Source organism: Bos indicus x Bos taurus, chromosome 9 (assembly GCF_003369695.1).
Source record: "Bos indicus x Bos taurus breed Angus x Brahman F1 hybrid chromosome 9, Bos_hybrid_MaternalHap_v2.0, whole genome shotgun sequence".
Taxonomy (NCBI): domain Eukaryota; kingdom Metazoa; phylum Chordata; class Mammalia; order Artiodactyla; family Bovidae; genus Bos; species Bos indicus x Bos taurus.
Window position 1 is genome coordinate 104450365 of NC_040084.1, and position 14239 is coordinate 104464603.

The 14239-nt window shown below is 41.9% G+C and overlaps 1 protein-coding gene across 1 annotated transcript; it reads right to left on the minus strand.

The window, feature by feature from the left end:
• Positions 1 to 2359: 2359 nt before the first annotated feature.
• On the minus strand, positions 2360 to 10534 carry PDCD2 (programmed cell death 2). The gene is made up of 6 exons (XM_027552124.1): positions 10173 to 10534; positions 9390 to 9632; positions 8896 to 9027; positions 7501 to 7604; positions 6039 to 6152; positions 2360 to 4845 (listed from the first exon to the last, which is right to left on the minus strand). The coding sequence occupies exons 1-6, from the start codon at positions 10453 to 10455 to the stop codon at positions 4687 to 4689; spliced, it is 1035 nt and encodes a 344-aa protein (XP_027407925.1). The 5' UTR covers positions 10456 to 10534; the 3' UTR covers positions 2360 to 4686.
• Between the last annotated feature and the right edge of the window lie 3705 nt (positions 10535 to 14239).

The window sequence follows — 14239 nt, forward strand, 5'->3', positions numbered from 1 at the left end:
GATTGATGTTGTAAATGAAACTTTGTAAGATTCATGTGATCATACTGTTAAAAAATTGTATTTTAGATATAATGCCTGAAACCATTTTAGTGTGTTTGCTTGCTTGCTTCAATCAGCATTTCATTGTTGCCATGAAAATGGCAGAACTGTGAAAATGTACAGTTGCTCACAAAACGTGTTTATTACATCCCATATATTGAGCACCTTCTATTTCCCACAGCCCTTAATTCTCACAAAACCTGTAATCAGGTTTTGTTGCTCTTACACGAGGCAGGCAAGCTAGGTCCCACCCCAGGTTACAGAGCAGGTAAGTGGCAAACATGGCTTCTAAGCCAAAGGCCTTCATGGTTAGAACTGGGGTAGTCCAACAGACTAACAGATGGGTGTCTTGTGCTCGTGAATATCAGGTTAACATGTATAAGTTTTGGGGTTTCATCATATGTGATGTGTGTGATTTTCTTTTTAATTGTAAAAATTGTTTTTCAGACAGCTCAGAGGTATATAATCAGAAAGGTAAGTTTCTTTCTTCCTCTTCTGTTTTCCCTGGTGTTTCCTCAGCTCTCTTCTGTTCAGATTCTTTCCCTTGGGGTGCTTTTCTCCATATTTGGAGAATACAGTAAAGCATATGTTGATTTTATGGCTCCATTTTGTAGTCAGTGTATCATACACATATTTGCATGACAGACATACTTCCATGACATGGAACTCAGTGGTGTCATATCATCCTTTGAATACCTTAATACATTTAACCGTCTCCTGAATTACGTTATCATTTACGCTATCTGCGGTGTTTCACTATTATAAACAGTGCAGCAGGGAACGTCCTTTTGTGTTCTTGTGAGGAGTACAGGTGTTTCTGTAACAACACTCCTAGGAGTCACTGTATTAAAGAAGTTATACATCCTAGGTTTTAGTAGATCCATACCAGATTATAGTCCAGAAGAAGTCATTAGTGATGTCAGTAATGCAGGAATTCATCCAAAAGACATCATTCCAGTAGTATCTCCTTCTATCCAAGAAAGAATTGTCTCCTCACGTGTAGGTCTTCTCTTAGGTGCTTCAGTAAAGTTTCATAATTTTTTTTATTTAGGGCTTTTACATTTCATAGAAGTTAATTCCTAAGTATTTTATAGTTTATTAATGGTATTTTTCAGAATACTTTAAAATTATTGTTGATATATTTATCTATTTCCAATCACTTGACTGAACGTACATTACAACTTACAGTTGTAAAATGCAGCACACACAGGAAACCCAACACACGTTTCACATTTATTCAGAGGCAGACACCCCAGCAGCCACCAGCCAGAACCTTGCGAGCCATCCCAGAAGCTCCTTATGGTCCAGTCCAGACACACACCCCATAACTATTATCCTTTTACAGTAATTACCAAACACCAATATCGATTAGTCTTCCATTTTAATAAATTGGTATGTTTTTATGTCTGTTTTATTCCGGAAGTTCCCCATCTCACTTAAGGAAATTTACAGGCTTGTTTGGCTAGTGGTTTCTTGGTCTATTTTGCTGTTGGCAAACTCCAGACGGTGCAGTCAGCACACCCTCTTCTGTTTCCTGTGGCTGCATCTGAAGGCTTGATCCCTTTATAGAGACTGTAAATAGTGGTTTTAGGAGTTGAATGTCTGATTGTCTCCTTCTCATTGATCCATTAATTCCTTAGGTTGTATAAGATGAAATTTTAATCACTTTTTCATTATTTGTTGGAAAACTTTTTTTAATAGTGATATACTTCACATAGCAGGATAAATGCTTACTTTCCCTTTAAAATTTCTCAAGACAAAATGCCTCATTAAGTTCATATTAATACATCCAATCCAGACTGCAGGGCTTTTAAGTCAGCTCTGTATTTTTTAATTTATTATAATTGGAGGATAACTTTACAATGTTATAATGGTTTTTGCCAAACATCAACATGGATCAGCCACAGGTATACGTGTGTCCCCATCAGCTCTGAATTAATGTATTTTATGCTTAGAACCCTTAATTTTTAAAGACACATGGGATGATGAGTTAGAATAACAGAGTACTGCCACCGATATGATTATCAAAAGCACTGGAACGTTTCTTCTTCACTATAATCTGAATTGTTGAAGGACGAGACCGGCACTCAGTACCTGAAATGAGGAGGTGGATGCACTGCTCTCTACAGCGGGGTTAGCTGCCTGGTCAGGCGGTGTCCAGGCCAAGCCCAGGGTTGGGGGGATGGTGGAGTACATGGTTTGGCAGTTTGATATCCTCTGCAGGAGCAGTTGCTGGGTCTTGCATCAATCATTTCATGGTCATCATTAAGGTTTTTAAATGTGTCTTCACATTTCTAGAAACAACTGAGTTACCTTTTTTATCTAAGTTTTAAAATTGTTTAGTTATTTCAACTAGTTGCTTTTTTTGGACATGGCTGCCAAGTCAGTGCTGTGATTTGGATGTCTGTGTCCAAGTGGAAATGCCCTGTGAACTCCCTGTCATCTCCAGACCACGGCAGGAATATACACGTAAAGTAGCTTGGCCGATTACCACACGCCTGCATGTCTATACAAACATCCAGGGATGTCTCCAAGTAGAACATAGTGAATTCACTTAAAAAGTCCTTAGCAGTCAGGGTGCTGTCCTATTTTGGCAAACTTACATCTGAGTTACAGTTTGGACTATGAAGGTCCCAGGAGATCAGTTCTCCACTGAGCTTCCTGCCAAGTGTGTGACTCTTGCCATATTGTCTCTCAGTAGCCACAGGCTATGTCCCCTTAATGATGGGTGATTCTCGCTGACTTAGCACTCCTAGCTTCAGGACTGTAATGCCATTCTCTCCCTCTGAAAGTTGTATTTAAGTCTCTCCATGGGATTCCATACTGCAGTTTCACATTTAGTGCTACGTGTAACTATTTTATATACACATCTTTGTATGAATTACATACACACCTGGTGGCTCAAGATGGTATGGAATCCGCCAGCAATGCAGGAGACCTGGGTCTGATCCTAGGGTTGGGAAGATCCCCTGGAGAAGGGGATGGCTACCCACTCGAATATTCTTACCTGGAGAATTTCATGGACAGAGGAGCCTGGCGGGCTACAGTACATGGGGTTGCAGGGTCGGACACGACTGAGCGACGACTACTACAGTAGTAACACTACTATACACACACCACCGAGTAAAAGGCTAGGACTTCCTGATATAAAAGTATAATGAAGTAATCAAGTCGGTGGCATTAGCAAGTGATGTTACGCCGTTCTAGGTTGTGTTTATGGCAGCAGTGCATTTCAGGGTTAGCAGGGCTGTTAACCAGAACTAGCTGTCGGTCTTGAAGCAGTGATGAACAGCAATGTCTCCAGGTTTGCCTTAGTGCTGGGCAGGCTTCACTGCTGCTGAGAGAACTGGGAATTATCACAATGTAAGTGTGTATTGCTTGGGGTGGGAAGGAGCCTTAGCACTGATTTAGGAACCACTTGTGTAAACAGAGTATCCCTCATTTGAAAGCCTCTTCAGGGCCTCCCTTAGGCCCAACAGTCCCTGGGGCCCAACCCAGAGAAATTCCAGTGGCTGATTCCAAATCATTCCTCGGGTCTACCTGCTACCTGGGCAGTGCTGAGACAGGCAGATGGAAAGAGACCATCGCTCTTGCCTTTCAGTCTGTGGTCTGTAAGCAGTGCCACTGGCTGACTAAGGTCAGTTTTGAGGTAGAGCTTTTCCAAGTCAGCTCTTCTGATCACAAATCTACTCATTTTTCTGATCCTGCTAACTGTTGCTTTCAGAATTAGTGGGTATCGCATTCATTGTACTAATTAGTCAATGATTAGTGATTAGTGAATGATTTTCCAGGCAAGAGTACTGGAGTGGATTGCCATTTCCTTCTCCAGGGGATCTTCCAACCCAGGGATAGAACCCAGGTCTCCCACATTGTAGGCAGACACTTTACCGTCTGAGCCACCAGGGAAGTCCAATTAGTGAGTGGGGTTCAGAATTTTCTCACATTCTGGGCTTCCATGTAAACTGGAGCCTGTGACAATCACCTGATTATTATACATGTCTCTTGGGATTTTACCCAACTATTTTTCTCTTGAATTTTGCAAATTTTAGGGGGAAAATGCTCTGAGTGATAGTTTGACTTAATTAGGCACATAATCCATTTTTATTATAAAAAGAAATATAAGTAAAAAGATCTTAGTTCTTTTTAAATATAACTTAAAAGTAAAAAATTCATTTTAAACATAAGTAAAAAGTTCTTGGTTCCACTGTTGAGTTCACATCTACTATCTCTGATTTTTTGATACACATACACATGTATATTTTTACAAAACCTTCAAAGTATGAATACCATCTATAATGGTATTATAGATGAGATGGTATTATAGATGGGGTGGTATTATAGATGGGGTGGTACTATAGATGAGGTGGTTTATAGATGAGATGGTATACAGATGGTATTGTCTATTTTACTTGATCTGCATATAGGTCTGTATCATTAAGATGGTAGCCTCCTGCTAGATAGATATACCAGAATTTATTGAATTCCCTGCCACTGGACATTTTTGTCTAACATTCAGACAATGTAAACAACACCTAAACATCATCTTTGTGTATCTCTGGTACAACTGTTTCCTTAGGATAAAGTTCTAGAAATGGAACTGCAAGGTAGAAGAGATTATGAATATTTTAAGACTTTACACCATTGTCTTTAGGCTGCATCTGTTATATCTTGCTTCCAAACAAATTCCTCTGTGTAGCCAATGCCCAGTTTACAGCTTTCAGCACAGGTGAAGATGGCCAGGACTCCCCAGTCGACACTCCTGCCCAGTCTGTCGGCCTTCAGGTAGTTGAGCAGCTGAGGCATGACCTGAGAAAAGGATGGCACAATCAGAGCTCTCCTTGGAGGTGAGGAGCACACACAGTTTTCAACAGACCAGATCTTCCCTGCCAGGGCTACTGTAGGGATCCCGATCTCTCAGTCTCCACATTTTACAGCAAGGTTGCAGACATTACACTGGTAACTTACTAACGATCTAAAAATACTTTACAGCTCTGTGTGTCTTTAAAGCCCCTCTTTATATTTAGTGTCCTTTTATCTGAGAAAGAAGTTCCCAAGTATAAGATTGGCTGATCTGTTTAACCTGGCTGTTAATTATTTTTTATTAATAATAATGCCACAAAAATAGGGCAGAGGCTTCTATTTGGGCAACTTTATTTTGTGTTATTTACAACCTGAATAGCAGATGCCGTTACTATGACTCTGAAGAAACACTACCGTGGAATACTAAAAGACAACCTACTGACGTATTTGTTTAGACCAGAAAGGGGTCTGAGGAGTCCGTGGTCTGGGAGTGAGTGGAGGCAGCACTGCCACCACTGCTATCAGACTGCTGTACGTGGGTGTCAGGCACCAAGAACCAGTCCGTTTTGGGTCAGTCCTCAAATTACCCTTTCAACCGTTACAAAACAACTATGACTTTATAATGTTAGTGAATCGACAGTTCAAGAGTAGTTTCCACCCAACCCAAATGGATCCTGACACGAATAATCTCTTTTCGGCAAGACAAATCTTATCTTAATCATTACATTCATTTGTTCTAACAAATCCACAAACCAAGACTAAACAGAGCAAGGGTTCTAAAATACTCCTCTCACGAAGACTGAAGCTATATTATTTTAAATTATAAAGATAACAACAGAGGCACTAAAAATAACGCTATAACCACACTGGGAAGCAGGGGGTGGTCCAGGTGGCATAAGTGACGTTTAAACCCTCACTACTGCGGAAGCCAGTCAATAGCGTCTATAAACTAGTAAACTGATAAATCTCAGAAAAAGCAAGCAAATTGGAGGCAGAAGTAACTTCCAGATTAACCAGTAGAGGATAATTCCCTCCTTGGAACATACTGTAAGGTGGGGCAGAAACTACTAATTGTCCTTAAAGGCCACCTTCCACACACAGCACCCACAGGAACTCCTGCAAATAGATTACTTTGGCAAAGTTTTTTTAATATTTAATAGGGTAAATATATACTAAAATATTCCTTTTCAAGATCCTACCTGGAATTCAAATAATCTCTTAGCACCACAGGGGCAATCTGGAATATCCTTTTCTTTAGGGGTATTTTCACCGGAGATCCAGAGCGGGGCAATCCCTCTGCCGTATCTGAGAATCTAAAATCAGTTAGGATCAGTTTAAATCACCAACATCTCATGTTACCTGAGGATCATCTCAAGAAACTTTGTACATACTCTGACAATTGATGAAACGCTCATCTGAAAACCGGTTTCCTGCCTGCCTCTCCCCAACTCCCTGGCACATACACATGGCACCCTTAATGCCTGCCTCAGTATCGTCAAAGTGACACTTTCCGCTCATCTGATGCAGGTCATCACAAGTATTTTTCTTAGATGACAATACGGTTAAATTCTGAATTCTATGGCTGTTTTGTGAAGAGACTAACAATAATTCTATTTCCCCATTACCAGATTTTGAATATAAAATGCAGCCCAGTGTCTCTGCGGACCTTCACACAGATAAGGAGCCTTAGTTGCCAATTTTGAAACAAACAAATACCAAGTGAGACACACTGTTTTAAATACAACAGAAGTAAATTTCACTATAATAAAATGTTACGTAACAACCGAGTGATTTTCCTAGATGTTTTACACATTGCTAAAAACCACCTTCTCAGTATTTAGGACCTAGACCTATTCTTCCTATAAGCCCCTAAGTATTTATTTGCTCTAGTGACTGACTTATGGGAATTTTGCAAAGTCTTTACTGGTTTATATTTATGGTGAAGGAAATTAAGGGAATAAAGTTAATGGAAGAAAACAGGCAAAGTGAAACAGTTGCTGAACACTTACTGTAAGTCTATAATCTACCTTGATCCTCAAAACCACTTTTTTCTTCTCCCTATACTGTAGATACAACTACATCAGAAGGCCAAAATATAACTCAAGGAGCCAGAAATCCTCACACCACGAAAACCCATTATTCTTTTCACAAAGTCAGTGATTTCTCTACGAATGTGTCAGGTTACTTTTTTAAGTCAAAGGTCCCTGTTGGAAAAATGGGCCAAAATTTCCTCTCTGTCTTGCCATTAGTGTCTAAACTCCATGTGTTACAGGCAACAAAAGATGTTTATCTCTGCTGATGGTTTTAGAAAATGACTATATGATACACAATGTAACCTTTAGTCTTTCCCTAACTATTAAAAGGATCAGCACTACAAACAGCTTTCCATATGGACCACTTGTGTGAAGGAATCCCACAGACAAGAGACTAACTGTATTAGAAAAAGTTACTTCTACACAGGTGTGTTTTTTTTTCCTGGCGTGGGGGCGGGGTGGGGTGGGGGTTTTTGGGATCTTAGTCCCCCCACCAGGGATCGAACCTGGGCCCCCAATAGTGGGAGTGCAAAGTCCTAACCACCGGACCACCAGGGAATTCCCAACTCAAGATTCATACCCCTACACCACTTGAACAGCAGAAGGAGCTATATGAGTTCCATTTTACCTGTTCTGGTTCAAGGGATATTTTAGTTTTAAACTTCTGGAAAATTCTATCTTCCTTAGATTCATGTTTTGCCATGGATTCCAATTCTTCCTCATGTGCTTCACCTGAAAAATCATCAACATTACTATTATGGCAACAGGAATAACCCACATGCAATCTTGACAATAAACACATGCAGAGGAAAGCCAGTTTTTAAACAACCAACTTAGTGTTAAATCAGACAGTGAAGGCCTGATGTTTTCACAGGTTTGCCCTGTTTTGGTTCATTAACATCTGTGCTTTAAGACTACCTGACTTTCCAGGTACTCCATGAAGCAGCATTATTCTGCTGTTTCTTTAAAGAGCTTCTCCTTAAACCTTCAAATTAAGAATAGACCCCAAGTCCCAGGCTCAGGACTGAAAAGGATACTCCCAAATCATGAGCCCTTCTAATTCCTATGTCCTTCACTTGTCTGAACTCTTATTTCCAGTTTCTTTCTGCCCCATCTCTCCTTTCCCAACTGGTACACTCATTCAGTCATCACAGGCTCACTGGACCTGTCAGCTCACACTTTCACTCTTACCTCTGGAATCCCAGCTAAATGAATCACCCTGTCCTGAACAGCCAAGAGTCTTTGTAACTCAGAGGGTATTTCTGATATCCTGAATGTGAACTATAAGCCAGTAAACTGACATTCTAATGTAAAATTTAATTTAGAATCTAAAAATCTACATTCTGTGGTGATTAAGAGATCAAGTTCTAAAGTCAGTAAGGTGTAAGCTCGAACTCCAGTTCTGAAACTTAACTTTGGTCAGTTATATGCCCAAACAAGTTATACCCAGAACCTCAAATTCCTCACTGCAAAATGAGGTACTGTTTTCAATGTATTGTTCTGATGTGAAAATCTCAGTGAGATCATGCACAGAAGGCCCATGCTACGTGCTGTACAACAGAGTATGTGTTGGAGAAATGCTGGCTCCTCCTGAGCACAGGCACTGCTCTAGCACGTGACCACCGGGAAGTAACTGACAGAATCATGGACCTGAAACTTGCTAGGTAAGAGGGCGCCTGCCACCCACCAAACACTGCAAGGCACTCTCATGTACACCATCTCAATTTGAGAAACAAATCTTGGAACCAGATAAACTTTCCAAGTTTCCAACATCTTGTGAAGCCCCACCCAACTGACCACCTGGATACACCCTGTGACACTTCACAGGAATCAAAATATACGTTGCATATGCCAATGAGAGGAGTACAGAAAGGATATCTTCAAATGAGACAGTATTTGAAAAGTACAGGTTGAAGCCTCCCAAGTGAGTCGCTCAGTGCTTCTCTTCTCAGCATATTGAGCCCTTTCTTTCAAGTATTATATTCACTCACTTAACAAATGAGTTTTGAAACAGATTCCTTACCCATGGTTCCTATAATCTCTGATTCATCATCTCTTTCCACAACTTCAGGCATAATCTCATCTTCTGTTTCTATTACAATTTCAAATTCTGGAAAAAGGAAGTTGTGATCTGGAACTATGTTGTCCAAATTATCTGAAACAAAAAGGTAACTAGCATCATTAGTGATCATTTAGTTTTAAGAATCAAATAATTTCCTTTTTCTGAAATGTATTCCATGTCATAAACAGTATTCCTTAGAAACTAACACATGTAGCTCCACCATTGTAGATTATGGTTCATACATTACATGACTACATTAAAGCATGGTTGGGATGTGAGTGGGTGAGAACTCACAGCTCCTTCTTCATAAAGGTGTTTATGTCACTAGTTAACCAAAACTCTGAAAATCATTACACCTTTTCTAATGTTAACCTTTATCCTCAAAATGAAAGATTTGGCCTACAGACACCAGGAAACTGAGCTGATATTTAAAAATTAAAAAAGAATTGACTGACCTGTCTGTGCACAAGCCTGCTTATGTCCTAATCTCCAGTCCAGACTCTGATGCTCCTTACTGCAGTAATGTGCCTTGTGACATCTGGAGCATCTTTTGGGGCCTGAACAGCCACAAACTCTGCAGAGATGTGCACCAGACTTGAGGTGGAGATACACAGACTCTCCTGTCTCTGACGGAGGATCCTCAGAAGGTGGCTCGTAGGAGTAGAAGTCATTTTGCCTGGGGAGCTGATTTCTGAAAACTAAGGGGAGAAAAGGAGAACTGTTAATGAATGATTTAAATAAAACAATATAGCAATTCAAGTATTTGAGCCTTCACACTGGATTGAAAAAAAACATTCATTTTTAAAAAAGAAAAACTGAAGACAGTTTTCACGTGCAAAGAGCTTATTTTTTGGAAACGGAGAAAAGAAGGAGAAACTTTTACAGTTCACACAACTAAATACGCCCTTACAGTTTATTCAAATTAACAAGAATAATAGGTAAAGTCAGACTACAGAAAAAAGTGACAATTTCTATTACCTGAAAGTAACCTACCATACCTATTACCTACTAACTAACCAGAAGGCTGGCGGCTAGGAGTGGGCGAGCACGCGGGACGCCCCGACCCCTGCAAGTGCTCGGGGGTTCCGGGGGGGAGAGGCCGGCGGGGTACGGGGGAGCCCGGGCGGTTTCCTGAGGTGAGAAGCCGGCAGGGTGCCGGGTGGGAGAGGCCAGCGGGGTACGGGGGAGGCCGGGCGGCTTCCGGGACCCAACCCGGAGCAGAGGCCGCAGCCGCTCACCGCGCAGGCCGCAGCAGCACGGCGGCGTCCGGCAGCAGAAGAGGAAGAGACAGCGGTGGAAGGCGTCGGCGCGGCCCGGCAGCGGCGCGTACACCTGCAGCAGGAAGGCCATCGGGCGGCCACACAGCGGGCAGGCCAGCTCTGGGGGCCCGGGCAGCCCGGCCGCACTCAGCCACGCCGGCCGGCCGCCCACCTTGCTTGGGAACTGCTCGCTGCGCAGCCGCCACGACGGCGCCGCCTCCACGAAGCCCAGCTCCGCCGGCCCAGCGCTTTCAGACGCCATGGCGTGCGGTGTAGGCTCCTCGGCCCACGGAACCGCCGCCACCGCCGCCGGAAGTCGGCGCCGGAAGTGCGGACGGCGGGCCAAATGTGATTGGACGACAGCGCAGAGGGGGCGGGGACACGGGGGGACCGGTCCTTGCCTGGGGCTGAACAGAAAATGTCGGGTCCCTTGTTAAGTTCGGTTCAGTGGCTCAGTCGGGTTCGACTCCTTGCGACCCCATGGACTGCAGCACGCCAGGCTTCCCTGTCCATCACCAATTCCCGGAGATTGCTCAAACTCATGTCCATCGAGTTGGTGATGCCATCCAATCATCTCATCCTCTGTCGTCCCCTTCTCCTCCTGCCTTTAATCTTTCCCAGCATCAGGGTCTTTTCCAGTGAGTCAGTTCTTCGCATCAGGTGGCCAGAGTATTGGAGCTTCACTTCAGCCTCAGTCCTGCCAATGAATATTCAGGACTGATTTCCTTTAGGATTGACTGGTTTGATCTTGCAGTCCAAGGGACCCTCAAGAGTCTTCTCCAACACCACAGTTCAAAAGCATCAATTCTTTGGCGCTCAGCTTTCTTTATAGTTCGACTCTCACTTCCATACATGACTACTGGAAAAACCGTATCTTTGACTAGATGGACCTTTGTTGGCAAAGTAATGTCTCTGCTTTTTAATATGCTGTCTAGGTTGGTCATAGCTTTTCTTCCAAGGAGCAAACGTCTTTTAATTTCATGGCTGCAGTCACCATCTGCAGTGATTTTAAAGCCCCGCTCCCCCCCCCCCCAAATGAAGTCTGTCACTGTTTCCACTGTTTCCCCATCTATTTGCCATGAAGTGATGGGACTGGATGCCATGATCTTAGTTTTCTGAATGTTGACTTTTAAGCCAACTTTTTCAATGTAGTCTTTCACTTTCACCAAGAAGCTCTGTAGTTCTTCTTACAGTGACAATATACAGCCTTGACATACTCCTTTCCCAATATTACCTAGGAACCTGGAATGTTAGGTCCATGAAAGACTAGAGAGCTCTTCAGGAAAATTAGAGATACCAAGGGAACATTTCATGCAAAGATGGGCACAACAGAAATGGTATGGATCTAACAGAAGCAGAAGATATTAAGAAGAGGTGGCAAGAATACACAGAAGAACTGTACAAAAAGGTCTTAATGACTGGGATGATCATGGTGGTGTAATCACTTGCCTACAGGCAGACATGCTGGAGTCTGAAGTCAAGTGGGCCTTAGGAAGCATCGTTATGAACAAAGCTAGTGGAGTTGATGGAATTCCAGCTGAGTTATTCCAAATCTTAAAAGATGATGCTGTTAAGTGCTGCACTCAATATGCCAGCAAATTTGGAAAACTCAGCAGTGGCCACAGGACTGGAAAAGGTCTGTTTTCATTCCAATCCCCAAAATGGGCAATGCCAAAGAACGTTCAAACTATGGGACTGAACTCCTTAATATCTCTATACATATTACTATAAATATGTCTATACATCTAGATACAAAAATCTGTAGACATATAATTAGGAAGGTCTCTATACATATAATTATAAATATCTATGTACATAATGATATGTTAACTGCTTCAAGACCTTAAGCCATCATTCATATGGTGGAGACCTGCTTACACAGTGAATAATGCAAGCAACAATCTTATTAAATAGACAAAACACGTCATATTGCTAGAGCATAATAAGATTATACTACAACAGAGAGAGATAGAAAGCATAAACAGTTTTAAATCAAAGAGAACACATCAAAGCAATGATTAGTATAATTACTTGAAATCTGGTCACAATAAACCATCCAGTCCACAGGGGAGCCAGCTGAAGAAGTTAAATTCTGGAAGATTCAGTTAAAGAGGAAAAGATAAATGTTTTATCTTTGATTACAAAGGTATACTTTATCAATGCATTGATACATACTTGTTGATACCTTGTATCAACCTACACATACTCCTTTGAACTCATGTAGCCTCTTTCATCTTCAGTCATTCCAAACATGAACCTCCAATCTGTTGCAACTTTGTCTGGTCATTTTTCTCAATTTTATAACAGAAGGATAGAAACTAAATGTATTTATACAGACCAGTAAAAGATACTAGGATGTCTTAGTCTAATGGGTTTCTTTGGGGGTGGGGCTTAGAAATCATTTAAAATCTCAAGTATTCTTCCTGATTCATCATTTTCAGATTCCTTTGAGATGCAAAAAGGTTTGGAAGCAGTGTTTAATATAATCTGAACTTGCCAGGTATTTCTTACTCTGTGTAAATGCAGATCTGAGAGGTAGAATTCGATGGGTACAAAAAGAAAAAAATCTTGAATGTAGGGACATTAGTAGAAATTGGGAAAGGCATGTGACCAGAGAGCAATCACAGTGGATCAATCCACCTCCATCACAAATGTGAACAAGCTTATCTTGATAATAACATTCACAACGGAGGAGTTAAAGTGTTACCGTGAAAAATTTCATACAAAAAGGATAGAGGAAAAGTTTTCATGGTAGAATACACCTTTCAAAGAGCCTGTAAATTCCAGATAAATGTTTCATTATTTGAAATTTAGAGTTTATTACTTAGAAGTTTTACCGACTGTTCGAAGAAATGTAGATCACCTTCTGATTCACAAATTTGATTCACACTCAACAGGACTTAGCTACAACCATTGTAGCTTATCCAAAAAATATTGAGCTACAGATCTGACAAGAAACATTCACTCTCACATGGAATACCACAATTGTCTTCACATATTGCCTACTATAGTCAGACCCTTAGTTCACAGTCCATGTAAACTCATACTGTGGTAATTGATTCAAATCTGAAACCAAGCTTTATTGGAAGGAGGTGGTTTGCCTACAGCAGTGTAGAAGGTTTGCCTTTTCTCCAGGCATTTTCTCCAGCATTTGTTGTCACCAATGCTCAACAGGAATGTAGTAGGCATTCCAATTTATTTGTAAAAATAATGGTTATTTTATTTGGAATATACTTCATTTCCAATGTTGTCTTTGTTGCAGGTATACAGCAACCAGATTAAGGTATACCTTTGTTCTTCAAAAAGTGAAAGTGTTAGTCATTTAGTCATGTCTGACCCTTTGTGACCCCATGGACTGCAAGACCCCAGGCTTCCCTGTCTTTCACTATCTCCTGGAGTTTGCTCAAACTCATGTCCATTGAGTCAATGATGCCATCCAACCATATCATCTTCTGTTACCCCCTTCTCCTCCTTCCCTCAGTCTTTCCCAGCATCAAGGTCTTTTCCAATGAGTCAGCTCTTCACATCAGGTGGCCAAAGTATTGGAGCTTCAGCATCAGTCATTCCAATGAATACTCAGGGTTTATTTCCTTTAGGACTGACTGGTTTGATCTCCTTGCTGTTGAATGTGGGTTCTTTATTGCTAGTACCACCTGGGAACCACTGTATGCCCTGCACGTGTCCCCACCAGGGATGAATCCCAGCAGGGCATCAGAGCTCAGAGACTTCAGGTCACCCCTGCCCTCAGGACTGGTCTTTTTTCCAACCAGCTGCTCGTCAGAGGCCCAGGCACCCCAATCCTGACTCCAACTTCCAAGACCAGGATTCTGGGACAACTTAGGGGTAACCAAAACCCTCACACCCCTGTTCCTGCCTGGGGGCTCAGTCAGTTCAGTTGCTCAGTTGTGTCTCTTTGTGACGACAGGGACTACAGCACCCCAGGCTTCACTGTCCATCACCAGCTCCTGGAGCCTACTGAAACTCATGTCAATTGAGTTGGTAGCACCATCCAACCATCTCATTGTCTGTTGTCCTCTTCTCCTCCT

What these genes read in the sequence shown, in the direction of transcription:
- PDCD2 (XM_027552124.1), bottom strand. Translation starts at nt 10,455, where the DNA reads ATGGCGTCTGAAAGCGCTGGGCCGGCGGAGCTGGGCTTCGTGGAGGCG. An exon ending in GTGCTGCTGCGGCCTGCGCG is followed by an intron (nt 9,633 to 10,172) that starts GTGAGCGGCTGC and finishes TTCTCCCCTTAG; the next exon opens with TTTTCAGAAATCAGCTCCCC. An exon ending in GCAGGCTTGTGCACAGACAG is followed by an intron (nt 9,028 to 9,389) that starts GTCAGTCAATTC and finishes TTTTTGTTTCAG; the next exon opens with ATAATTTGGACAACATAGTT.